The sequence below is a fragment of the Pelophylax lessonae genome (assembly GCF_965119305.1).
Source record: "Pelophylax lessonae genome assembly, chromosome: 4".
NCBI classification, from domain to species: Eukaryota; Metazoa; Chordata; class Amphibia; order Anura; family Ranidae; genus Pelophylax; species Pelophylax lessonae.
This window is the reverse complement of record NC_138771.1, coordinates 505,948,595-505,976,552: the sequence shown is the minus strand read 5'-3', so window position 1 is coordinate 505,976,552 and position 27,958 is coordinate 505,948,595. Positions and strand designations below refer to the sequence as shown.

Genomic DNA, 27,958 nt, shown 5'->3' with positions numbered 1-27,958 from the left:
GGAGGGGCGGGGAGCAGCCAGCTCAGGCTCTCAGTGGTTCGGTGTTGGTCCAGGCACCTGGAGGATCCCGACTTCCATTGTCATGATTATGCGGTGTCAGGACCGACTTCTGTGACGTCAGCAGAGAGCGGACTTCAGCCCGCTCTCTGTTGAAAACAGGTCACAGGAGTGCAAAACAAACTGCACTCCTGTGATCCATAAGAGATGTACAGTCAAACGAGCTTTCGCTGTACATATCCTTTAAACATTGAAACCTGAGGTTGTAGAACAAGGATAAACTACCACTTGGGATCCCCAACAATGACACACACTTGGGTTTCCATAGTAATGACACCAGGATAATTGGGGGCACTAGAAAATTACACACTGACAGTTTGGATTCCACAACAATGATACACAATGACACTAAGAATTCCACAACAATAACACACCGACACTTTGGGTCCCAGAACAATCACTCACTGACACTTGGAGGCACTAGTATGACTGACCAACACTTGGGATCCCACAATGACACATGTACACTCGGGGTCCTAGAACAATGACACAGTGACACTTGGGGGTCATACAAAAATGACACACTGACACTTCTGGTCCCACGACAATGACACACTTACATTTGGGGTCCCTGGAGATGACACACTGATGTTTGGAGGCACTTAAACAATGACACAAAGATACTTGGGATCTTACAACAATGAGACATTGACATTTGGGGGTCCCAGAACAAGGATACACTGACACTTGGTGTCCTTGTACAAAGACACACTGATACTTGGGTTCTGGAACATTGACACTTGGAATCTGGGGAACAATGACATGACGTGTGGTAGTCCCAGAACAACAACACACTGACACTTAAAGGTCCTAGAACAATGACACAGTGACACGTGAGGTCCTAGACCAATGACTCACTGACGTTTGGTGTCCCAGAACTATGACACATTGACAGCTCAGATTCTAGAATAATTACACACTGATACTTGGGGTCCAAGAACAACAACATACCGACACTGGGTGTCCTGGTAAAATGGCACAATGACACTTGGGGTCCAGTGGCCTAAAACAATGATACAAGGACACTTGTGGTTCTGGAACAATGGCACAGACACCTGGGATTCTAGAATTATGACACACTGAAACTTGGGGTCCAAGAACAACAACATACCGATACTGAGAGTCCTAGAAAAATGACACACTGACACTTGGGGTCCAAGAACAATAATATATGGACACTTGGGGGCCTAGAACAATGATGCATTGACACTTGGGATTCAAGAACAAAAACAGATTGATATCTGGGGGTCCCAGAACAATGAAACACTGACACTTGAGATCCCAGAACAATGCCTATAGTTTCAGGGCTTACCACCTTTATATTTGGGGTCACCCCCAGTGACACACTGATACCCCATATCCCAATTACAGAGAATGCCATCAGTGGCCCATATTTTAGCTGGCCTATAGTCAACTACCAGACTGAGAAAAGACCATAACACGATTCCTGGCTGGTCTTATAGATGCACACTGAAGCTACACACACCAATTCCAAACTGATAAACTAAAAGAAAATACACAATTTGTTTTTGTAACACTCTTGATGTTTAAAATAAAAAACAAGAGCAAAAAAAGAAGTGAGAGAGGAGCAATGGAATCTTCTGGAATGGCTGAGCGGCTGAGACATTCGGGCTGTGCAATTCTACTCTCCAGAGAGCTATAAAATAAGCTCCCTGTCCTGCAGCCAGATGGTACGAGGCCATGGCAGGACAAAGCTCTTCTATGAGAGGTACAAGCAAACAGCAACCTTATCCAATCCACCTCAGCGAAGCCAGGCACCCTCCTCAGTAACACAGGGGCCGAAGGACTGTCGCCACCAGAGCCAAAAATAGCTATAGGCTATTCAACCCGATTTCACCGCACATATTTATATATTTGATGACAAGCAAAAATTTCAGTATTGACAACACAGAACCCACCAGCAAAGTACACATGAGCAAATCACGGTAAAAGCCTAACTCCTGTCAAAACATTTTCTTTTAGTTGTGGATAAAGTGAGGAAGAAAATTTCTACCAGGTCCTCCATTGGGGAGATTTTTTCTCACTCTGTCTCACCTGTACACTGTATAAGAAATAAGGAAGGGGGAAATGTGTTGTCACTGGGACAGGAAGATACAGCAATAAAACATTCTCTATTAAAAAAAAGTTTGGGTTGGTGTCTCTTTTTTGGAGAAATATTCCATTACATTCTGTGTTGATAGGACATGAAGGAAAATCTCCTTGGTACAGTAGGCCCAAAGACTGGAACAAAAGACCCTTCCCTGCTTTTTTCAAAATGAAATAAAAACTGCATGTGGTGCAGTCCCCTGTTTTAGGGCACCATGTGTCCAGCACTCCTGGAAGTGTTGGATAGCAGCTGAACCCTAAGCTCTTTAACCACTCACGGAAGATTTTACCCCCTTCCTGACCAGGGGGTATTTTGCGATTCGGCACTGCGTGACTTTAACGGACAATTGCGCGGTCGTGCGACGCTGTACCTAAACAAATTTGGCGTCCTTTTTTTCCCACAAACAAAGCTTTCTTTTGGCAGTATTTGATCACCTGTGCGATTTTTGGATCACGCACTATAAACAAAAAAAGAGCGTAAATTTTGCAAAAATAGCAATATTTTTCCCTTTTTTTTATATGAAATTCCCCCCAAAAAAAATGTAAAAATCAAAATTTTTTAACATTTTCGGCCAATTTGTTTTATGCTACCTATGTTTGGTAAAAAAAATTGCAAAAAGCGTATTTTGATTGGTTTGCGCAAAATTTATTGCGTTTACTAACTAAGGGAAAGATTTTTGTCATTTTTGTTGTTTTTTTTTTTAACGCGTAATGGCGCCGATCTGCGATTTTTTTTGCGGTACTGCGACATTGCGGCGGACAGATCGGACCCTTGACTGACATTTTTGACACTTTTGGGGTTACCAGTGACATTTCTACAGTAATCAGTGCTATATATATGCACTGTTACTGTAAAAATACACTGGTAGTGAAGGGGTTAACTTTATTTGAGAGGGAGGGGCTGTGTGTGTCCCTAGGGGCGTGATTCTAACTGTGATTGGCTGTGGCTTCAGCTGTATGCAGAGTGATCAACGGATCTACATAGTAGATCCATATGATCATCTCTCATACAGAGGAGAGAATGACAGGCAGCTTGTTTACACAAGCTGCCTGACTTTCTCCCTCTCCCCCGCCGATCGCAGACCCGATGTCCGCCTCCGGCGGCGCGCGCTCGCTCCCTAGACCCTCACAAGCTAGTGACGTAGCCCTACGTCACTTTGCCTGTGAGGGGCTGACCGCCGCCGTAGATAGTCGTGCGGCGGTCGGCAAGTGGTTAAGGGAGCAACATTTTAATGCACTGCATAAAAGTGGTCCTAAAGGCAGAAGGTTTTTTTTTTTTTTTTATCTTATTGCATTCTCTGCGTTAAAGTAAAAAACCTTCTATGTGCAGCTTCCCCCCCCCCCCCCTATACTTACCTGAGCCTAATCTCAATGCAGAGCTATGCCTAGGAGCTCTTTATGCTCTCTTCCTCCTCGCAGGGCAGACTGATAGCAGCGGGTGCCATTGGCTCCTGCTGCTGTCAATCATATCCTGTGATGAAGCAGCAGGGGGTGGGGCTGAGGTATGCTGTCTGTGACAATGGATGCAGGCAGCAAAGCTCATGATTGAGCCCACAGGTGTGCCACCATAGGAATTGGCTTCCTATGGTGGCACACAAAGAAGAGGAGGAGCAAGGACTACCAGCGGGGGACCCGAAAAAATAAGCAGAATCAGCACTGGAGTAGGCAAGCAGTATTTGTTATTAAAAAAAATGTTTACTCTTTATAATCACTTTAAATTACCTCTTTTACAAGGTGGATCTACCTTAAAGGGTCAACAAAGGGGTCGGTAAAGACAACAAGTGAATATACGCAGCTAGCTTGTTCTTAGATGTGGTGGCTGCATTGGTTTTCTTATAAGGATAAGTACATTGTCTGCAAGAACAAAAAATACCCGTTGATCCTGCAGAAATCCAGTGTCCTATGCTTTCACAGCTATCTTATGTAAACTATAAACACCTTCTCTTTGTGCAATAGAAAAAGGAGGAGGTGTTTGCAGTCCAAATCAGGACAGAAGCCTGAAGTGAGAACGTTGCTCCTCCATAGATACAGTACAGTGAATGAACGTTGTCCTCCATAGTACAGAAAGTGTGTTACTTACAGGAGTACTAGGTGAAGATAACGGAAAAAAATGAAAGACTAAAGCTGGCCATACATGGATTAAAATTTGGCTGGGTTAAGCAGGGACCAGTCAAACTCTGATCCATGTAAGGGCATTGTGTCTATATAGAAGTTGATCTACCGATCAACTTCTGTACAACCGCTCTGTTGGGTTTTCCCCACTCGATCAGCATCGCAGGCTATAGCCGTCTGATCAGTATATTCTGAGGGTGGGGAAGTCTCCCTACTGTCAGAATACAATAGGTTAGTAGGGAGGACTCCCTCATCCACATCGAGTGATCCACTGGTTGAATAAAAAAAAAGGACTCATATCTGTCTCGCTGTCTTAATTTAATTGCAAATGAAAGAAAAATTAGCACAAGGGACATTACTTACAGTCAATAGGATGTCTCCTATATGCTGCTGGCTCTACCAGCAAAAATCCTCCTCCATTGACCCCCTTTCTGTACACCCACCACCATAATCATCCAGTGTGGTAGGGACTAATAAGAGTTAATAAAGCTGTGACAGGCTCTCATCAAGACTGCCTGACTATCCAGGCCTTTCCACACAGCTCCTCCATTCATAGAAGTCGTACTACAGCTTCTATGAATGAAACAAGATAAATGAATGAAGGACAGGCAGTTGTAGGAATGGTCTGCCTCCTCCATTCATGGATCATGTTTCCTTCATAAAAACTAGAGAATAGCTTCTATGAATGGAGGAGGATTTTAGGTAATAGAGGAGCCAGCAGCACAAAATACACATCCTACTACTTGTAAGGCTGGCCACAGATGGCTTGTTTTTTTTTGATTAGCAAGAGGATTCCTCCATCGAGATTCCTCCAAGCAAGATGGAATCCCCCCCCCAGTGAGACACTGTATTCTGACAACAAGAACTCTCTGCTCTCAGAGTACACTGCTTAGCAGGTGATTGGCTGCAGCCACTGATAGAGAAAAAGATTCAACATTCCAGTTTGACAGAAGTCAATTGTTAGATTGACTTAGATCGAATGGGAGCGGCCATGCACGAATCAATATTTGGCCGATCCCTACTAAACTGGAGAAATTTGGATCCATTTATGGCCAATTTAAGTACTTCAATACTGGACACTTTTATCTCCTTCCTGCCCGGGCCAATTTTCAGTGCTGTCACAGTTTGAATGACAATCGTGCGGTCATGCAACACTGTACTCATAAGACATTTATCACTTTTGATGAAACCCTTATGTGCTGCAGGATACCCCCCCCTCCTCCATTATACTTACGGGTTGCTATGGGGGCACTTAATGGAGGAGGGGGGGTGGAGCCAAGAGCGTGGCTAGGGGACCCCAGAAGAGGAGAATCTGGGCTGCTCTGTGCAAAACCTTTGTACAGAGCAGGTAAGTATAACATGTTTGTTATTTTAAAGCAAAAACATTTTAAGGTGTACAATCACTTTACCTGCCCTAGAGTGAAAATGTCACTTCTTCATAGTGTGATAGCGCTAGTCCCTGACACTGTGTTAGTGGGATTTAAGATCACACAGGGTTCCCATGCATGGAGGTTGGGAATTGACTCCAGAAAGTCCGCTTTAAGCTGCTTTTCAGTTCTTTTCGGGTTTTTTAACTGTTAGGTTGGGTTCTTGAGTCCAGAAACTTCAAAGAGCTTTGGGTGGGAAGAAGCCTCTAACCTGGAGTCCAGGTTTTACTGGGGACCAACAGGCTTTGTGTGTGCGGGCGTGCACAGTTTACAAAAACAAGGGCCTAACAGCGGTTCAGGGCTCTACCTGGAAGACAGAAGGTCCCCTGCCTAGAGGCCAGGGTGTGAGCTAGTGCAGCAGGGTGCTGAGAGAGAGACGGGTGTGTCTTTAGGCAGCAGCCTGTTCAGCCCATATGGGCATTTTCATTAGCTGGTGCACTGACTGAGACTGTATGGTAAGTTTGTGTGGACACATATCCCGGGACTGCAAAGTCTAAATAGCCAGGATGTGGGATCATTTTGTGTTATATCAAAGTGTTGCTAAAAACCCCTATGAGGGTAAAGCCATGATTTGTTTCTGAACTTTTACTTTATTTTTAAATAGAGCCAATAAGCCCTGAAACATATTTCCTAGCTAGACTGGACTTAATGACAAAGGTACTACCCCAAATTCAGCATAGTGAGCGTTGTCACCCTGTCGTCATCTACTGTAAGAACTGGTAAACTGCAATGTTTGACTTTTTTTTTCTTGGGTTTAGATACCTTTTAATATAGGCTGGATTAAAAAATGGATACTTACTGTAACTTTGCCATCATTGACGTCCCGATAATCTGGGTTGATCTGAAACAGACAAAGGATTGTTATCATATATACACATATAAAACATTCTTACTTGCAAATAAAAAGAAAAAAAATCCTGATTTAAAGTATATTCAGAGCTTATAGTTTACAAAAGAATGTATGTATATCTAGACGCGTGTGTTGTATCCGAATTTCCAAATCACAATAGTAACATATTTCAATGAATCCAAATTAAATTTTAACAAAACGATTTAGTTGAATTAATTTTCTAATTCCAAAATGAATTCAAATTCAAAATAGAAACGTACTGTGATAAATACAGTAAGGTAAAAAAGTGAAATTTTTTGTTCAATAAGTTTTTATTAGAAAGAAACCAACAATATGAAAACATAGTACAGATCCAGATCTACCATAAAAAAGCAATGCAACAAATAAACAAGTTGTAAGCAACCAAGTCCAAGCAATGAAAGAAAACAATTCAACTAGTGAATTAAGGACAGTATAATGATCATATATATTTGCAATATAACTGTTGGCAAACAGATGCATAAAACATAATAGAAGGATACATTAAAGAAGGGGAAAAAGTAAATGAGGCAAGAAGGGGAGGGAGATAAACGAGAAAGGAGGGAGGAAAGGGAAAGGAAAGCAGGTAAAAAAGTGAAATAAGATGATGATTCCTACATAGGGTGCTCTACAGAATAGAATAAAATAAAATAAAATAGAATAGAAAATAAAAATAAATAATAGGATAAAACAGAAAAAATTTAAAGGGATAAAACAAAACATAATATAATAGAATAAAATATAATATAACTGAATAAAAATAAAAAAAATTGAACAGAAAAAAAGGAATATAATATTATAAAACAGAATTTAAAATAAAGGAATGGAATAAAAACAGAATAGAATAGAAAATAAAAGAATAGAGTAGAAAAGAATATAATCAAATGCAAAAGAATAGAATAGAATAGAATGGAACGAACATAGTTGTCTCCTGAAATTTGAATTAAAAAATTTGCATCTCGGAAAGGGGCTATATTCATTCAGATTTATTCTCTTCTATTGTATTCTGATCTATTCTATTTGTTTTATTCAATTCTTTTATTTTCTATTCTATTTCTTTATTTTCTATTATATTGTTTTATTCTATTCTTTAATTTTATTTTCTATTCTATTATGTTTTACTCTAGTCTATTCTATTCCTTTATTTTCTATTATATTCCATTTTTTCTATTCTATTCTACTACAAAAAAATTCTGAAAAGAATCATTCTAACATAATGAATATGACAAAACAAAATGATTAACCTAACGAACAAATCCAAAACGAAACAGAACAGATTCTTCCGTCATGCACATCTCTTATATATCCATTTATTCTTACTGAACTCTCGGCAATTGCACGTGTCAGCTCTCTGGGCACCATGTCTGATACACGAGAGCCTTTTTCTATTGAATTTTCTTGGCACGTTTTTTGGACAGACTAGGGAAGAGTTATGTAAAGGAAATTTGTACATCATGTATATTATTGTATTTATTTTGTATGTACTAATAATGTTTTCATTACACGTTTGCATTCTTTCGAGTCCTGATTAAAATTAGCCTGCGTATGTTACGCCCCTTGCTACCATAAAACTACAATTGTAATATTAATGTGATACCTACGTAATCATGTGTATAAAAGCCTTTAATTGCGTCAAATAAAACAGAACAGTTATTTTGGGAAAGATTCTGAGTGTATCTTTTTGTGTCTATTCCCTACTGCAGTAGTTATGATTTTGAAACACTAATCAATATGAGGATAGGAGTTGCCTATCTATAAAATATCCAGAACAGATTAAAACCACTTTTTTTTCAATTTGTGTCTAGCTGGAGTGATTTCCCTTCACTTCCTGTCCTACAGACACATCGGATAGTAAAAGGAAATCTTTTCAAAGTGAGGAGAAATCCTGGTCTTCTCTCCATGGGCTGCAAATGAGCATTTTATATTGTCCACTATAAAATGCTTTGAAGATGTGATTGATTAATTTATGATCAAGTGTTGTCCTTAAAGTAAAATTAAAGTGATTTTAAAGTTTTGTTTTGTTTTTTTAGTTAAAAATAATAAATCTGTTATACTTACCTGCTCTTTGCAGTTGGTTTTCTGTGATCCTGGCCCCTCCCTCATGTTGAGTGCCCCCACAGCAAGCAGCTTACTATGGGGGAACCAGAGCCGAGTCACAGCTCCCTGTGTCCATTCAGACACAGAGCCATGGCCCGGACCCACCCCCTTTCTCTCCTGATTGACTGCCTGACTTTGATTGACAGCAGCAGGAGCCAATAGCAACATTGCTGGATCTAGATATGCTCAGGTAAGTATTAGGGGGGCTGAGGGGGCTGCTGCATGCAGAATACTTTTTATTTTATTGCAAAGAATGCATTAAGATAAAAAAAAACCTTCTGACTTTACAACCCTTTTAAAGCTTTCCTTTTTTTATTAAATTAACAAACATGTCCTACTTACCTGCTCTGTACAATTGTTTTGCACAGAGCAGCCCCGGTGCTCCTTTTCTCAGGTCCCCCGCCATCACTCCTGGCTTTTCCTCTTCAGCGAGTGCCCCCAAAGGAAACCTCGCTTCTGAGCCACACTGCCTGCATCCACACAGACAATGCGGGCTCTCTCTTTACAGAGTATGATTGACAGCAGCGTAAGCCAATGGCTTCAGTTGCTATCAGTCTGCCAATGCAGGCTCTCTCGTCACAGAGTTTGATTGACAGTAGCGTAAGCCAATGGCTTCAGTTGCTTTCAGTCTGCCATGTGAGAAAGGACAGAGCCAGGAGAGTTGATTGTGTTCTGGGAACAGGACAGGAAATCTTTGTACTTCTGCCAGAACACAGTGCATCAGTTACATACAGTTTATACAGGGTCTAACACTCCATCCAATACAATGTAAAGAGTTTTAGCTGGAGCTCTACTTTAATTATACTTGTAAGCTCTAATGAGCAGGGCCCTCTAGTTCCTCCTGTATTGAATTGTATTGTAACTGTATTGTCTTCCCTCACATTGTAAACCACTGCGAAAACTGTTGGCGCTATATAAATCCTGTATAATAATAATAATAATAATAATAATACTTTCATCTGTCTAGATCTCGTGATCTACTGATCATTTTAACATGCCATTTTCGCTCTAAATGTCACATTAGCTAATGTATTTTTTTCATCAAAAAAGATTTAACCTTCACATATGATAGGCTTCTTTACAGTAAAATCTGTGAACATGTTGAAGACTCCCTCAATAATTAGTTCTGTTAGATTAGATTGTTTCTAAAAAAAAGAGCTGAATGCTTTCTTAAATGCACAGATATATAACTGGATGCTAACATTTCTAGATAATAACACCATGGATAGTTGATCCAGGGAATATCCAATTGACCCCTAGAGGGTCAGGAAGGAATGTTTCCCCCTGTGGGAGCAAATTGGACCGTTCATTATTGTTTTTGTTTTTTTTTTTTTGTTCCTTCCTCTGGATTAATTGTGGGTAAAGGAGTGTGTATATGAAGGTTTCACATTTTTCTTTTTTTCTCTTTTAGCTGAACTAGATAAACTTGTCTTTTCTCAATCTAACTATGTAACTACAGTGCCTTGAAAAAGTATTCATACTTCTTGAAATTTTCCACATTTTGTCATGTTACAACCAAAAACGTACATTTATTTAATTGGGATTTTATGGTATAGACCAGGCATCACTAAATGGCGGCCCGCGGGCCAAGTCCGGACCCAATCAATGTTCCGTCCGGCCCCGCAGCGGTCGCGCCATTTAGGATCTGTTTTTTCCCTCTGCCACCGCCGCTGCAGCTCTGTCTTTACAGAGCTGACATCGGAGGAGCAGCGCAGTGATTCACGGAGGACGGGGGCTGGTACAGTTAACTGATTGGTTGCTAGATCTGCCCTGTATTGTAGCAACCAATCAGTTACCTGGGGCAGGTCCCGCCCTCCGTGCATCCCTTTGAGCACTTCCGATGTCAGCTGCTGTGCCTCCGATGTCAGCCACGCTGCCCTGTTTAAGGTAGGACAGGGAAGAGGCACTGCTAATGTAAAGGGGGGAAGAGGGGTGATATCAAAGAGGCAGAAAAGTAAAGGAGTGATACCGTATGAAGGGGGATGGGGTTCTACAAAGGGGGTGAGGATTAGAATGTGAAGGAGGGCTGGAGACTGCAGTGTGAAGGGGGGGTTTAAAAAAAAGGAGATGAGCACAGGAATGTCTGAGGGTGCTATAAAGGGGGTGAGGACAGGAATGTTAATGGGGGGCTGGGGACTGCAGTGTGAAGGAGGGGCACAATAAAATGGGGGAGGACAGTTATGTGAAGGGGGTGCTATGAAGGGGATGAGGACAGTTATATGAAGGGGGTGCTATGAAGGGGGGGAGGACAGTTATGTGAAGGGGGTGCTATGAAGGAGGTGAGGACAGTTAAGTAAAGGGGGGTGCTATAAATGGGGGGGAGGACAGTTATGTAAAGGGGGGTGCTATGAAGGGGGTGCGGACAGTTATGTGAAGGGGGTGCTATGAAGGGGATGAGGACAGTTATATGAAGGGGGTGCTATGAAGGGGGGGAGGACAGTTATGTGAAGGGGGTGCTATGAAGGAGGTGAGGTCAGTTATGTAAAGGGGGGTGCTATAAAGGGGGGGGAGGACAGTTATGTAAAGGGGGGTGCTATGAAGGGAGTGAGGACAGTTATGTGAAGAGGGGTGCTATAAAGGGGGGGACAGTTATGTGAAGGGGGTGCTATGAAGGGGGTGAGGACAGTTATGTGAAGGGGGTGCTATGAAGGGGGTGAGGACAGTTATGTGAAGGGGGGTGCTATAAAGGGGGGGAGGACAGTTATGTGAAGGGGGTGCTATGAAGGGGGTGAGGACAGTTATGCGAAGGGGGGTGCTATAAAGGGGGGGAGGACGGTTATGTGAAGGGGGGTGCTATAAAGAGGATGAGGACAGGAATGTGAAGGGGGGCTGGGGACTGCAATGTGAAGGAGGGGTACTATAAAGGGGGCGAGAACAGGAATGTGAAGGGTGGGTGATATGAAAGGGACTTAGAATTGCAATTTAACCCCTTTCGTACCGCGTCATGTCAAATGACGTCGGCACAAATCCTTTCTCGATCCGGGCGGACGTCGGGGGTGAGGCTCGTCCCTCGGACTGAGCCCAACCCCGATCAAGGTAAACAGCCAATGAAATTGGCTGTTTACCACGTGATCGGCTGTGTCAATCACAGCCGATCACATGAGCGGCTCCAGCGCGAGCCGCTCGTTCCTTCCTTAATGCGCGCCCCCGGGGGCGCGCAGCGCGGCGATCGGGGACGAGGCTCGTCCCTCGGACAGAGTCGATCCCCGATCTAGGTAAAGAGCCAATGAAATTGGCTCTTTACCACGTGACCGGCTGTGTCCAATCACAGCCAGTCACAAATGTCATCAGAGAACACAGTAACTAGCTGTCACCGTGTTCTCCTCCTCACACACTGATTCTGTGTGAGGAGGAGATTGTGGTAACAGCTAGTTACCAAGTACAGTGCACCCCAACCACACTGATTGCCCCCCCCCCCAATAAAGAGCACCTGTCACTAGCCCATCAAAGTACCCGAGTACCTGTCATCAGCCCATCAGGTACTCTGATGACAGGTACTCGGGTACTCTGATGGGCTGATGACAGGTACTCGGGTACTCTGATGACAGGTACTCGGGTACTCTGATGACAGGTACTCGGGTACTCTGATGACAGGTACTCGGGTACTCTGATGACAGGTACTCGGGTACTCTGATGACAGATACTCTGATGGGCTGGTGACAGGTACTCGGGTACTCTGATGACAGGTACTCGGGTACGCTGATGACGGGTACTCGGGTACTCTGATGACAGGTACTCGGGTACGCTGATGACGGGTACTCGGGTACTCTGATGACAGGTACTCGGGTACTCTGATGACAGGTACTCGGGTACGCTGATGACGGGTACTCGGGTACTCTGATGACAGGTACTCGGGTACGCTGATGACGGGTACTCGGATACTCTGATGACGGGTACTCGGGTACTCTGATGACAGGTACTCGGATACTCTGATGACAGGTACTCGGGTACTCTGATGACAGGTACTCGGGTACTCTGACGACAGGTACTCTGGTACTTTGAGTACCCGTCATCGGAGTACCCGAGTACCTGTCACCTACCCATCAGAGTACCCAAGTACCTGTCACCTACCCAACAGAGTACCCGAGTACCTTCCACCTGCTCATCAGAGTACCTGACACCTGAAGTACCCGAGTACTTGCCACCTGCTCATCATTACCCATCACTACTCATCAGTACCCATCAGTACCTATCACCTATTAGTATCAGTACTGATCATCCGTACCCATCATCAGTACAGTATCAGTATCACCTATCAGTATCAGTACTACTCATCAGCACCTATCACCTGCCTGTCACCTGCCCATAAGAGTACCCGAGTACCTGTCACCTGCCTATCGGAGTACTTGAGTACCTGCCACTTGCTCATCAGTACCAGAGTACCTGTCACCTGCCCAGCAAAGTACCCGAGTACCTGTCACCCTTCATACAGCCACCATGTCCAAGTCCAAAAAGGTTTATATACGTCGTCCGTTTAAACCTAAATACCGGTGTTATGGCAGCAGATAGCTGCCATAACCCTGGTATTTTTTTAAACGGTGGACGGTTGGCTTTCCGATAAGGGTGGTCCCAGCAGCGGATTCGCCGCGGGATCACCCTTCCGGGGTGGCGAAAGAGGTGCCCCCCCCCCCCTCCCGCTGCATTCTGGTCCTTTTCCCCGTTTACCGGACCCGCCGTCAGCGGGGAAAACGATCCGGTCCCAGATCCCCACAGACAGGATGTCGAGTGAGGGCAAGCTTGCCCTCACTTGACTCTATGGTTTTGGAGGACCGGAGCTACGGCAAACGTCATTGCCTAGCAACCAGTTTAAAGGTCCCTTTTTTTTTTCATTTTATTTAATTTTTTTTTAATTTTTTTTTTTTTATTTTTTCTATCTTTTAGTGTACTTGTGAGATCTGAGGACTTTTTGACCCCAGATCTCACAAAAAAGAGGTCCTGTCGTGCCTTTTTCTATTACAAGTAATGTTTACATTTCTTGTAATAGAAATAAAAATGATCAATTTTTTTTTTTTTTTAAAAAACAGTGTAAAAATAAAAAATAATAAATAAAAAAAATAGTAAAAAAAAAAAAAAAAAAAATTAAAGCGCCCTGTCCCCGCGAGCTCGCGCGCAGAAGCGAACGCATACGGAAACCCCGCCCACATATGTAAACAGTGTTCAAACTACACATGTGAGGTATCGTCGCGATCGTTAGAGCAAGAGCAATAATTTGAGCCCTAGACCTCCTCTGTAACTCTAAGATAGCAACCTGTAGAAATTTTTAAAATGTCGCCTATGGGGATTTTTAAGTACCAAAGTTTGTCACCATTCTGTGAGCGTGCGCAATTTTGAAGCATGACATGTTGGGTATCTATTTACTCGGCGTAACATTATCTTTCACATTATGGAAAACAATTGGGCTAACTTTACTGTTTTCTTATTTTTTAATTAAAAAAAGTGATTTTTTTCCCAAAAAATTGCGTTTGGAAGACCGCTGCGCAAATACGGTGTGATAAAAAATATTGCAATAATCTCCATTTTATTCTCTAGGGTCTCTGCTAAAAAAAAAATATATATAATGTTTTGGGGTTCTAAGTAGTTTTCTAGCAAAAACAACTGATTTTAGCTTGTAAACACCAAATGTCAAAAATAGGCCTAGGCAAGTGGCTAGGATGCATGATGATGCTCCTTGGATGTTTAGGCCCCTCTATATGGCTAGGCTGTGAAAAAGTCTCACACATGTGGTATTGCCATACTCAGGAGGAGTGGCAGAATGTATTTTGGGGTGTCATTTTTGCTATGTACATGCTATGTGTTAGGAATATTCTATAAATTTACAACTTTGTGTAAAAAAAAAAAGTTTTTATTTTTTTTCCACATTTTCCAAAAACTTGTGGAAAAAAATGACATGTTCAAAGGACCCATAATGCCTCATAGAATATACGTTGGAGTGTTTGCTTTCCAAAATGGGGTCATTTTGTGGACTTTTCCATTGTATTGGTGCTCTAGGGCCTTGAAAAGTGTGATAGGTAGTAAGAAAGTTTTATGTGTATTTATGCTCCTAAAACGCCTTATGGTGCTACTTGGACGTGGAGTCTCTTTTTGTGGCCAGGCTGTGTAAAAGTCTCACACATGTGGTATCACCATACTCAGAAGGAGTAGCAGAATGAATTTTGGGGTGTCATTTTTGCTTTGTACATGCTATGTGTTAGAAAAAGCTTATAAATTGACAAAATGTTTTCTTCATTTTCCCAAGAATTGTGGGAAAAAATTATAACTTCAAAAAACTCACCATGCCTCTTACTAAATACCTTGGACTGTCTACTTTACAAAAAGGGGTCATTTGGGGGGTATTTGTACTGTCCTGACATTTCAGGGCCTCAAGAAAGGAGATAGGCCATCGGTACATCTGGTGTGATCAATTTTCAGTAATTGGTACCATAGCTTCTAGACTCAATAACTTTCACACAGACTAAATAATATACACTAATTTGGGTTAATTTTACCAGAGATATGTAGCAGTATAAATTTTGGCCCAAATGTATGAAGAAAAATTAATTTTTTGCAAAATTTTATAATAGAAACTAAAAAAAAGTGTTTTTTTTTGCAAAAATTTTGCTCTTTTTTTGCTTATATCACGAAAAAAAAAAACCCCAGTTGTGATCAAATACCACCAAAAGAAAGCTCTATTTGTGTGAAAAAAATGATAAAAATTTTGTTTGGTTACAGTGTAGCATGACTGAGCAATTGTCATTCAAAGTGTGAGAGTGCTGAAAGCTGAAAATTGGTCTGGGCAGGAAGGGGGTCTAACTGCTCTGTATGGAAGCGGTTAAAGTAGGGGGTGATATAAAGGGGGGCCACTGACAAAAATGTGAAGGGCTGAGGACTGTAATGTGAAGTGGGGATGATGTACAGGGGGACTGAGAACACTGATGTAATAAAAAGGATTGTGATGTGAAGGATTGTGGACTAGGTTCACATTGTTGCGTAACGCGTGTAGGCGGCCCATTTATTTCAGTGGGCTGCCTTGTAAGCAGAAACGCAGAAAAATAAGTCCCTGACCTTTTTTTTCTTTTTAATTGGGCCGTACCAAGCTGCATGGTACTGTGGCACCATGTGATGTGGCACTCGTAAAGACGCGCCATGTTTGCGCATTGTGCAGAGGTTCTTGAGAGCCAAACATATGATTCGGACCTCGGTTGGAAGAAAATTTTACCTACTGGACCTTCATGAATTTTAATTCATTACCCCTGGTATAGACCAACACAAAGTGGCGCATAATTGTGAAGTGAAAGGAAAATGATAAATGGGTTTCAACTTTTTTTTACATTTAAATATGTGAAAAGTTTGGTGTTCATTTATATCCAGCTCCCCTGAGTCAATACTTTGTAGAACCACCTTTCGCTGCAATTACAGCTGCAAGTCTTTTTGTGTATGCCTCTACCAGCTTTGCACATCTAGAGAGTGAAATGTTTGCGTATTCTTCTTTACAAAAAAGCTCAAGCTCTGTGAACAGCAATTTTCAAGACTTGCCACAGATTCTCAATTGGATTTATGTCTGGACTTTGACTGGGCATTCTAACAAATGAATAGTATGTTTAGGGTCGTTGCCCTTCTGGAAGCTGAACCTCCGCCCCATTCTCAAGTCTTTTGCAGACTCTTAACAGGTTTTCTTCTAAGATTGCCCTGTATTTGGCTCCATCCATCTTCCCATCAATTCTAGCCAGCTTCCCTGTCCCTGCTAAAGAAAGCATCTCCACAACATGATGTTGCCACCACCATGTTTCACGGTGGGGATGGTGTTTAGGGTGATGTGCAGTGTTAGTTTTCCACCAAACATAGCGTTTGGCTTTTAGGCCTAAAAATTTAGTTTTGATCTTATCTGACCAGAGCACCTTCTTACACATGTTTGCTGTGTCCCCCAAACGGCTTCTCGCAAGCTGCAAACGGGACTTCCTTTGGCTTTCTTTCAACAATGGCTTTCTTCTTGACACTTTTTCAATGGCACCCATTCCAATCTATGTGACCTAAAGTTGCGGCGACTTTGAAAAGGGGCCTGCACTACTTTGGTGCGACTTTGAGTCAGAGAGTTTAAAGTCAGATCAAAATTGGTCTCAAAGTTGTATCAAAGTCGCACTGTAAATCGCGCGACTTTGGCATCACACTAGTGGAAACGTAGCCTTATAGGGACATGTATGTTCCAGTGCATTTAGGTGTGTTTTTGATGTGTTTTACAGTACAGTCCAGTGCAGAATATATGCAGCATGTTCTAATTTTTTTTCTGGAACTGGAACACACTGGAACTGACCACACTGGTGTGGACTATGCCATTGAAAACCATATAACCTACTGGCCATGCATTTTTGATGCAGAAAAGAAAAGGCACTGGACTGCATGTGGTGTGAACTGGCTCTAAGAAAAAACGCACTAGACTGCATCAAAAATACACACACGCAGAAAAGCATCCGGAACGCATCCGGACTGCGTTTCTATGGTGTGAACTGGCTCTTAATGAAAGTTGCAGATTTACAAAATTTTGAAAGCGCCTTTTGAAATGACATTCACATGATTATATGAACTTTTAGTGAATGGATTTACCTATACTTTAACCTGACAATACCTACAGTACTTCACAGCTATATGTATTATGTGCGGACATGAAGCAGTTACATTGTCATTGACTGGCAATTCACTGGAGGTAAAGAAGTGTCGCCGAAAACTCTTGTACTGTACTTGTAGAACGCACAGCGGGGGCCTTGGTGAGGCTTAAGACAAAGAAATCTAAGTCTGTTACTTAATGAATACACGGAGGTGTGAGTAATCCTTTTGTATCATCTGTGATTTCTGTTATTCTGTATCATCATTGTCGCGTGGAGAGAAGGTCAGCCGGGGGTGAAAGTGTACACAGCGCACAATACCGCCTTCTTCTATAACAATTTGTCTTATTTTATGGATAAAAAAACAGGAAAAGAAATAAAGTACGGGATATCTTTATCTTTCTTTAAAGGGAACTATTGTCTTCTTCTATGTGATCTGCTTAAAAGAAACTTTTCAGAAGAAACTTGCAGATGTTATGACTTTTCTCTATCTGCTGTTTGCACACGATGGTTGTGAGTCAGTACACTGGCATCTTCAATACAGGTCAGCAATGGCAGCTCCCGTATATCTCACAGGACAGGTTCACTTTAGGGCTGATCTCTGGGCAAACAGCAAAATACACACATTAAATACTTATAAGGGAGCTGTTTTACCAGTCAAAACCTTTGTATCTCTGTCCATCAGTCCTGAAAATTAACACAGCTCTGCTACACAGCCCAGCCCTGTCTGCCAGGGGTGGAGACCTGATTTTTCTCTGTTGTAGTTAAAGTGATTGTAACCCCTAAAAAAAAAAAAAAAAAAAGATCCTGTTTCTTTAAGGGCTTGTGCTGTGTATTTTGTCCCTTCCTATCGTGTAATATACCTGGTTGATCCTGCTTGTTCTTGTGTCTTCCTGTCTGTGCTGACCATGGTAATCATGGCTGCTGAGCGATGATACCGTGGTCAGGTTATGTGCCTCCGTCATCCCACTCTCTGCTGTAAATTTCTCCCCTCTCTCTCTCTGCCTGTCAGGGTGAGAGCAGCTCTTATTCCCCGCCCCTCCTGCCGCTATTTAGCTGCAATATGCAGTAAAAATACACGTATATATATATATATATCGTATATATATATATATATATATATATATATATATATATATATATATATATATATATATATATATAGTGCTATAGTGTGCGTGTTTTTTTAAAATGAAAAGCCTAAATACCTTTTCCCACACTGCCGCTGTGCGGTCACGTGACTGCCCTCTGCTGGCCGGTTAACGTCACAGGGGAATCTCAGCCCCTCCCGCTGCTATGCATAGATCGAGGAAGAAGTTTGTAGGGAAATCATGTGACCGCACAGCTGCGGTGTGAGAAAAGGTATTTAGCCTTTTCATGAAAAAAAAAACACACACACACACCGTAGGTAATGGCAACATAATCTGGTGGGGATACATGTAAAGTCATTATGTGACCTTACAAATGCTTTAATAAAAACTTAAAGGTCTTGTCACATCCCCAGCCTGCAACTGGACATAAAAAGGAGAAGCAGCAGACTGATGAGCTCATCTTATTACTCTGCTTTCTCCTACTATCAGCAAGTTTCTTGTCAAAACATAAGTACTGCAGCACAACTGATTGCCACTGTGTGCTTCTTCTCTCTTTACCAGTCTGAGCTCTGCTGTAGAGGGGACTGCAACAGGCTGATACCAAGCCTTTTTCAGGTACTTACACTGCTTACATTTAATAAAGTTGCAATAATATGTGTCTTTTACATCTGTCTGCAGTTCAGCTTTAAGGCCCGTTTTACTCCACAAAAACACACTCTAGATGCCTTTTTACTTACAGTTCATACCACTCTAAATGCGTTTCTGCATGCGTGTTTTTGGTGCATTTTCAATTCATTCTAGTACATTCTTTAAGGTTTTCTTTTTTTTTTTTTTTTCAAGTGGTGCGCTTTTGATACATTTAGATGCATTCAGTGCGTCCTGATGCATTTTGCTGTATTAAGGTACTGTTCCGTGCAGAAAAAATGCTGCATGTTCTACCTATTTGCTGCACTGGAATGCACTGAACCTGACTGCTGGTGAGAACTATGCCATTGGAACCCATATAATCTACTATCAATGTGTTTTTGATGCAAAAAAAAAAAAAGAGCTCCTGACTGCATCAGGTGTGAACTGGCCCTAAATCTAAATTCCAAGCATAAAAACTTTCATTGCAGTATATTGCCCAATAGCCACAAAATATATAAATCCACTTTCTGTGCACCAATTGACTTTACAAACCCAGATACTACCTTGTGGTGACAACATCACTGTGCAGTATATAGCCTGTGCAGAGAGTTGTGGGAGGGACCAGCAGGCCACACCCACTACAGGCTTCATGCAGAAAACTACAGGAGGGGGTCATTACAAGGCCAGTCACCCTGCACAAAGAGAGAAAGCAGCTGCTCCCCCCTGCCAAGTGCCCCATAGCAAGCCATTTGCCATGGGGGCACTTGTGCGTGCTCGCTCCCGAGCCCCACACTGCGTGTCACAGAGCATGACTCGGCTCGCCCCATCTCCCTCCTCACTATCTGGGATGGACAAGGGCTCCTTCTGCTGTGTCTGAGCCAATGAGGAGGGAGAGAGCTGAGAGAGCCTCTGCTCTTGTGCACATCCCTGGATCGAAATCAGGCTAAGGTTAGTATTAAGGGGGCTGAATACTGAAGGTTTTTTACTTTCATACATAGAATGCAGAAGGTGAAAAACGTTCAGCCTTTAGAACCACTTTAAACTTTACCCAAAACATAAACAAAATCTCCCTAATGGGGACACAGAAAACTATTTTTTATCTCACAATGATCACAAGGACAAATAGACAGTATGAATTTCCCCAATTGGCACTCAGAAAGCAATAAACACCTAGCAGGGGTTCTGATCCTTCCACATTGCATCCAAGATTAAAAAGCAATGGCTCCAAACCAATCCTAGCTTAGTTCACAACTGAACATAGGTTTTGGTTGAAGTAACACTTTAATGCAGTCATAAACCCTCCCTGGATGGCATTTAACCACTTAATCCCCGGAGGATTTGGCTGCTCAAAGACCAGGGCCTATTTTGCGATTCAGCACTGCGTAACTTTAATGGACCATTGCGCGGTCGTGCGACACTGTACCCAAATCAAATTTACATCCTTTTTTCCCCACAAACAGAGCTTTCTTTTGGTGATATTTGATCACCTGTGCGATTTTTACTTTTTGCGCTATAAACAAAAAAGGGCGACAATTTTGTTTTTTGTTTTATATGAAATTCCCCCCCAAAAAAATGTAAAAATCAAAATTTTTTAAAATTGTAGGCCAATTTGTTTTCTGCTACATATTTTTGGTAAAAAAAAATCGCAATAAATGGATTTTTGTAAGAACTTACCGTAAAATCCTTTTCTCTTAAGCTCATTGACAGACGTAGTCTTCTTGATTCTCAAGAGCTGGGTTATGTTGTCTCCGCAGGAGTAGGACTAGGCAGAATGACAAAACGTTCTGGCTCCACCCTAGGGGGCAGTCCCTGAGGGTATATCCTCCCTCTCTCTGCTACAGGGAATCAGTTCTGTTTAAAGCAGTACAGAGAAATTAACCCAACCCAACTCAATGATAGAGGGGCGGGTACTACGTCTGTCAATGAGCTTAAGAGAAAAGGATTTTACGGTAAGTTCTTACAAAAATCCATTTTTCTCTATCGCTCATTGACAGACGTAGTCTTCTTGATTCTCAAGAGCTGGGACATCCAGAAGCAGTGCCACAAATGAGGGGTGGGATTGACAAAATCAAATCCAATCTAGAAGGCCCAACCGGTGCCAAACTAGAAGTTTTAAAGGCTCATTATAAACAAAGAATGAGACTAAAGAAAAATTTTCCAACGGAAAAAAACCCTCGAGGTAGACCACTGGTCTCCTCAAATTGCGGCCTGCAAAACCTTGCGGCCAAATGAGGCATCAGACGATGCCATTACATCAACTTTATAATGTTTAGAGAAGGTATGCACCGACGACCAGGTAGCCGCCTTGCACACCTGGACCACTGACGCCTGATGGCGAAAGGCCCATGACGCACTAAGTGCCCGAGTGGAGTGCGCCTTAACAGGGAACGGGGGCTCCCGACCCTTAATAGAATAAGCCTGTACTACCGTCTGTCTGATCCATTTGGAAATGGTCGCGGCAGATGCAGGCAACCCCTTTTTGGGTCCATCTGGGATCACAAAAAGTGAATCCGTCTTGCGAAACGAGTCTGTCGTTTTCAAGTATACCCTGATCGCCCGGACCACATCCAAGGAGTGCAAAGCAAATTCCCGAGGATGACTGGGCTTAGGACACAGGGAAGGTAATACAATTTCTTCATTCAGATGAAATTCTGAAACTACTTTTGGTAGGAAGGATGGATTCGGACGAAGAACCACCTTATCTCTATGAACCACCAGATATGGTGAACGACAAGATAATGCGGCCAGTTCTGACACCCTGCGTGCAGAAGTAATAGCCACCAAGAAGGCCACCTTCTGGGACAACGTGGGTAGAGGAATCTCCCTAATATCTTCAAAGGGAGGTTTCTGAAGAACCGACAACACTAAATTAAGATCCCAGGGGGGTAACGGCGCGTGCACTGGCGGAGCCAGATGTCGCACCCCCTGGATGAAATTCCGCACCAAGGAATGAGTAGCCAAAGGCTTCTGAAAGAAGATGGCTAATGCTGAGACCTGACCCTTGATAGTACTCAAGGCCAGTTTCTGCTCAACCCCTTGTTGCAGAAAAGCCAATATTCGACTAATCGAATAAGACCGAGGACGGAACCCCAAAGGTTCACACCATGCAATGTAGGACTTCCATGTGCGATGATAAATCTTTCTGGAAGTCGCTTTCCTTGCTTCAACTAGAGTAGGAATAACTGAAGCTGACAAACCTTTGTCCTTCAGCACCTGGGTCTCAATAGCCAGGCCGTTAAAGCCAGCGATCGTAAAGCAGGATGGAAGATCGGTCCCTGAGACAGTAGATCCTCCCTGAGAGGAAGTCTCCATGGGACGTCCGCCACCAGTCTGACCATGTCGGCGTACCAAGCTCGACGAGGCCAGTCCGGAGCTACCAGGATTACTGGGATTCCTTCCTCCTCTACCCTGCGAAGAAGTCTTGGCAGTAACGCGAGAGGAGGGAAGGCATATATTAGCTGGTATTGCCCCCACGGGGCGATCAGTGCGTCTGCGGTTTCTGCTAGAGGATCGCGGGAGCGAGCCACGAATCTCTGAACTTTCCTGTTGAATCGTGATGCCAACAGATCCACATCCGGGGTGCCCCACCGTAGGCACAACTGGTGGAAAACGTCTGGATGGAGGGACCATTCCCCCTGATCCAGGGTCTGACGGCTGAGATAATCTGCCTGCCAATTCTCCACCCCCGGAATGAACACCGCAGAGATTGCTGGAACAAATCGTTCCGCCCAGCGAAGAATGCAAGCCACTTCTTTGGCCGCTCGGACACTCTTGGTGCCCCCCTGATGATTGACATAAGCCACGGCCGTGGCATTGTCCGACTGGATCCGAACCGGGCTGCCCTGAAGCTGCTCGGTCCAGTGAATCAGACAAAGTCTGATCGCTCTCAGTTCCAATACATTTATCGGTAATCTGGATTCTTCCGGGGACCAAAGTCCCTGGACAGATAACTGACCAAGAATTCCTCCCCATCCGGATAGACTGGCATCCGTGGTCACTATCGTCCAATATATTGGCAGAAATGACTTTCCCTGGCTGAGCATTGGAGACCGAAGCCACCAAACCAGAGACTCTCTGGTCTGTTTGCTCAATCGTATCTGATTGTCCAGGGATTCCGGATTCCGATTCCATCTGAGAAGAATCTCTTGCTGAAGAATTCGGGTATGGGACTGGGCAAATGGGACTGCTTCGAATGAAGCCACCATCAACCCCAGAACCCTCATGCACGTCCGAAGGGAAGACCAGCTGTTGGACAGTAACAACTGGACTGCTGATTGAATCTTTCGAAGTTTCCCTACCGGAAGGAAAACTCTCGTCCTGACTGTGTCTAGATTTAGACCCAGATATTCGAGCCTCTGGGTGGGAACCAGAAATGACTTTTGCTGGTTCACCAGCCACCCGAATTCCTGTAAAGAAATCATAGTAATTTCTATGTTTTGTAGCAAGGTCTGAGGAGATTCTGCATGAAGCAGAAGATCGTCTAGGTAACCTAGAATCGATATACCTCTTTGGCGCAGAAGTGCCAACATTGGGGCCAACACCTTTGTGAAGACCCGCGGAGCCGTGGCGAGACCGAAAGGTAACGCCACAAACTGATAGTGGTTCTCCTCTACGGAAAAGCGTAGAAAACGCTGATGTCCTGCGAAAATGGGAATGTGAAGATAGGCGTCCTTGATGTCTATGGACGCTAAGACATCCCCTGGATGCAGGAAGGCTGCTACCGTGCGAATGGACTCCATTCTGAATCTTCTTATGTTGACGAAAGAATTGAGCGCTCTTAAGTCCAGAATTGGACGCACTTTGCCCTCTTTCCTGGGTATTGTAAACAGGTTTGAATAAAACCCTTGAAACCGTTCTGTCCAAGGAACGTGGACTACCACTCCTTGTTGTAGTAGATCTGTGACTGCTCTCCGCAGATCTTCTAGACGATCCGGAGATAGTCGGATATTGGAAGGGAAGAATCGCGCCGGTGGGAGAGATCGAAACTCGATCTTGTACCCTGACTTTATGACTTCGCAAACCCATTTGTCCGGGATTCTGGAAAGCCATGGATCCGGGAACCGGCGAAGACGTCCCCCCACCCCAGTTATGGGTGGGGGCGCACCTTCAGGCTTTGGATGGTTTATCTTCAGGTCTGGAGGGGGCGGGCTTTTGCTTGCCCGACCAACGACCCCTGACGCCTCCTGCAGGAGGCTTGGAGGACTTAGTTTTTTCACCCGCTGGACGAAAAAACCTCTTGTGAGCAGAAAAAGAAGGCCCTCGTCTTTGACGAGTTCCTCTACCTTTAAAATTTTGCGGTAAAAAGGTGCTTTTTCCACCGGTGAGATCCTTAATGATCTCATCTAAGTTGGCTCCAAATAGACGCTCTCCTGAAAAGGGGATATTGGCCAATGCTTTTTTGGAACCTTGGTCGGCTATCCAACCTTTTAGCCACAGTGTACGCCTGAGAACCACTGCTGAGACTGATGCTCGCGCCATTAATGGAGTGGCGTCTAACGCCGCATCACATACAAACTGTAACCCCTGTATCATTTGTTCCAACAAATCTGATACCGCCTGAGGGACTTCTTCTAAGTCCCGGCGTAACCACTTGGTCCATTCAGTTACAGCCTGCGAAACCAGACCAATAGCAATTATTGGCCTGAAAGCTGATCCAATCAAGGAAAACATGGTGCGAGACATAGCTTCTATCTTGCGATCCACTGGATCTTTAAAAGACGGAGCGTCTTCTAAAGGAATAACCGTGGCTTTATTCAATCTAGCAATAGGTGAATCCACCACAGGTGGTTCTGTCCATTTCTTAATAAGGGTTTCCTCAAACGGATAACGCCTGTCAATGCGTTTGGAAATATTAAAAGTGCGTTTTGGCAGACGCCATTCTTCATCGATTGGATTGCCAAAACATTTGGGCAATGGAAAAACCTTTGCCACTTTGATGCGCTTCTTAGTCCCAAAAGGGATCTCAGTTTCAGCTATTTCTGATGGAATACCCTGTAACCTTAAAGTCTCTTGAACAGATACAATGAGTGCGTTTACCAACGCTTCCTCTCGGGCTATGGCAGATGCCGAAACATCCTCCTCACTGTCTGAAGAGACAGGACCCGAGACACCAATACCAGATGAAGTACCTGCAACTGCAGAAATAGGCTCAGAGTCTGAATCCGAGGTTTCAGATAATAAGGGGTTAGGCGGGGGTCGCTTTCTTGCGCCCTGTCCCTGACAAGCCACTTCCACCCGGGACACAAAAGTTTCCATAATAGCTGACAAAGATTCAATTGTCAATGGGGTGCTGGAGGATCCCGCAGACCCCTCGAGGGGATCCGGAGGAGATACATGAGTGGCAGGGTCCATGTTAATACAGGACACTTTGCCAGCAATAAACAAAAAAACTTTTTTTTTTTTTTTTTTTGTGTGTCTCCCCCTAGCGCAATAGCGCCCCTCAGAGTACCTGCTTCTCGATCCCAGAGAGAGAGAGAGGGACCCCCAAGGCTCACCAACCGATGCAGTGCAGTTTCCAACAAACTGCAGCCAGCGTCTGTCTTACACAGACTGGAAGAAGCTGTTTGCTCTTTTCCCGGGCAGAAGGCGTGGCTCCGCCCCCTGTGTACGCCTTCCGGCGTTCCCAGCCCTCCACGAGGAAGCTGGGCTCACAAAACATGGCCGCCCCCATAGAAGAGACAAAAGACTCCAAAAACATGGCGGCCGACGTGACCTGAGGACATACATGCATTCGGTCTACGGCAAAATGGCGGCGGACCGCCGATATCGTCTTCCCAGCACATCCACCTGCACTCTGTTGAGAGGTGACATATGGATCTACAGAGATACACTGCACATAAGGTAGGATTATACCTCCTATGTTTGCTGTAATGTTACAGTCTGCTGCGTAGAGTGTTAGCTCTTGAACCAAGTCCACTTCCCACAAACACATGCAGTATTACAAAGGGGACTTGTAAGTGTCAGATATATACTGACCATATATGGAGGGGCCCATAATATATACTGCCTCATAAATGAGGAAAAAAGGGAACGTTTTACCATACCGAACCGACAGGCACCCTCTCTTCATAATACCCTCGCCACCGAGGTGGGGGTTTGTGGACGCCTCGACTCTCTGGTCCTGGCGTCCAAGCGAGCTTTTAACTCGTAAAGTCAGTCCCTTTACTGGGACTCCGTCGCGGCCGACTCAGCGCACTGGTCTGCACGCGCTTTTAGGCAGAAACCGGGGTGACCACTGGATCTCACATCCAGCCCGTCGCCCGGCCCCGCATACTTACTTGAATATGTCGCGGCCGACCAAGCGCAATGCCTGGTCTGCATGCGCTCGTAGGCCGGCTGGGGTGACCACAAGTGTCGCCCAGTCCGGCATTTTTGCTTGAAGATCTCACAGGAAAAAACACTGGAGAAAACTACCTAAAAAATGTCTTTTTCTTAAAGAAAAAAAAGTCTTGCCAGGACCAAAAGATCCCAGCAAGGAGCTTAGGTCCTTACTCCTGACTAGACAGAAAAAAACTGATTCCCTGTAGCAGAGAGAGGGAGGATATACCCTCAGGGACTGCCCCCTAGGGTGGAGCCAGAACGTTTTGTCATTCTGCCTAGTCCTACTCCTGCGGAGACAACATAACCCAGCTCTTGAGAATCAAGAAGACTACGTCTGTCAATGAGCGATAGAGAAAAGCATATTTTGATTGATTTGCGCAAAAGTTATTGCGTTTACTAACTACGGGAAAGATTTATGTAATTTTTATTGTTTTTTTTTTACTAGTAATGGTGGCGATCTGCGATTTTGTTTGCGGTACTGCGACATTGCGGAGTACAGATTGGACCCTTGACTGACATTTTTGACACTTTTGGGGGTACCAGTGACATTACTACAGTAATCAGTGCTATACATATGCACTGTTACTATAAAAATGACACTGGTAGGGAAGGGGTTAACTTTATTGGTGATCAGTGGGTTAAATATATCCCTAGGAGCGTGATTCTAACTGTGGGGGGCATGGCTTGTGATGTAACCACAGAGACATACGATCCCACATAGCAGGATCGTATAGTCTCTGCAGTTACATCAGGGAGAATGACAGGCGGCTTTGTTTACATCAGCTGTCTGCCTTTCTCCCTCTCCAGCGGGAGATCGCGAGTGACCGGCGGACATCGGAGCCGCCGGTCACTCGCGCGGGATGTCAGGGAACAAGCGGGGGCGAGAGCGCGCCTCCGGCGGCGTGTGCCTGCCCCCTAGAGTTTTGTGGGCGAGTGACGTACACCTACGTCACTTTTCCCAGCAGCGGCTGCCTGCCGCAGTGTATCTGCGGTGGGCAGTCGTTATGTGGTTAATTTGCTAAAGCTCTGAAACCAATCACCTTCAGGTTTTATTGTCAAAGCTTAAAGTGTTACTAAACCCACAACAGTAAAAGCAGTAAAGCGTGCTTGTTATACTCACTGTAGAACCTAAGGGGTTAATCCTCCGCAATGTGTAAAAAGGCTGTTTGATCCTGAGAAGTTTTTTTCGGGAGGGTGCATGTGATCGGCCAATCAGCACTGTCCAGACATAGGGTCAGGGGTCATGCAGCCTCATTGGACAGTCAGAGTAGAATGAAAACCCCTCCGACAAGCTTCAACCAGACAGTGATAAAAGTAAAGGAACTTCTATATAATGCTGATGAGAAAATGTATTTTGCAGTTTATATTTATGAAAATAAGTGCATACCATGTGTGAGAGACCAGATATAGTGAATGTGCAGCAGTGTGAACTGCCTATCTAAACCCAGGGGTTTTGAAAGAGGCGGTTCACACTGCCACAGCCTTAAAGTTGGCATGACTTTGCCAGGTAACTTCGAAGCAACTTCAGGGAATGCCTGGGCAATCTTCCTGTAATGTCGGATCCAAATCACATCAATTAAGATAAGGATCCGACTTGAAGACAACTTCCATTAAAGTTTATGAGCACAAGTGGAAAAGACGTCGCCTTGAAGTGGTATAGGAACCTTTTCTAAAGTC

At 43.9% G+C, this 27,958-nt stretch overlaps 1 protein-coding gene across 1 annotated transcript in view; it reads right to left on the bottom strand.

The window, feature by feature from the left end:
• Window positions 1-27,958, bottom strand: part of ITPR2 (inositol 1,4,5-trisphosphate receptor type 2) — a 611,059-nt gene that overhangs the window by 367,627 nt on the left and 215,474 nt on the right. The window contains exon 10 of the mRNA XM_082252924.1: window positions 6,502-6,543. Within this exon, the coding sequence (XP_082109050.1) occupies window positions 6,502-6,543 (42 nt within the window). The remainder of the gene's footprint in view (window positions 1-6,501; window positions 6,544-27,958) is intronic.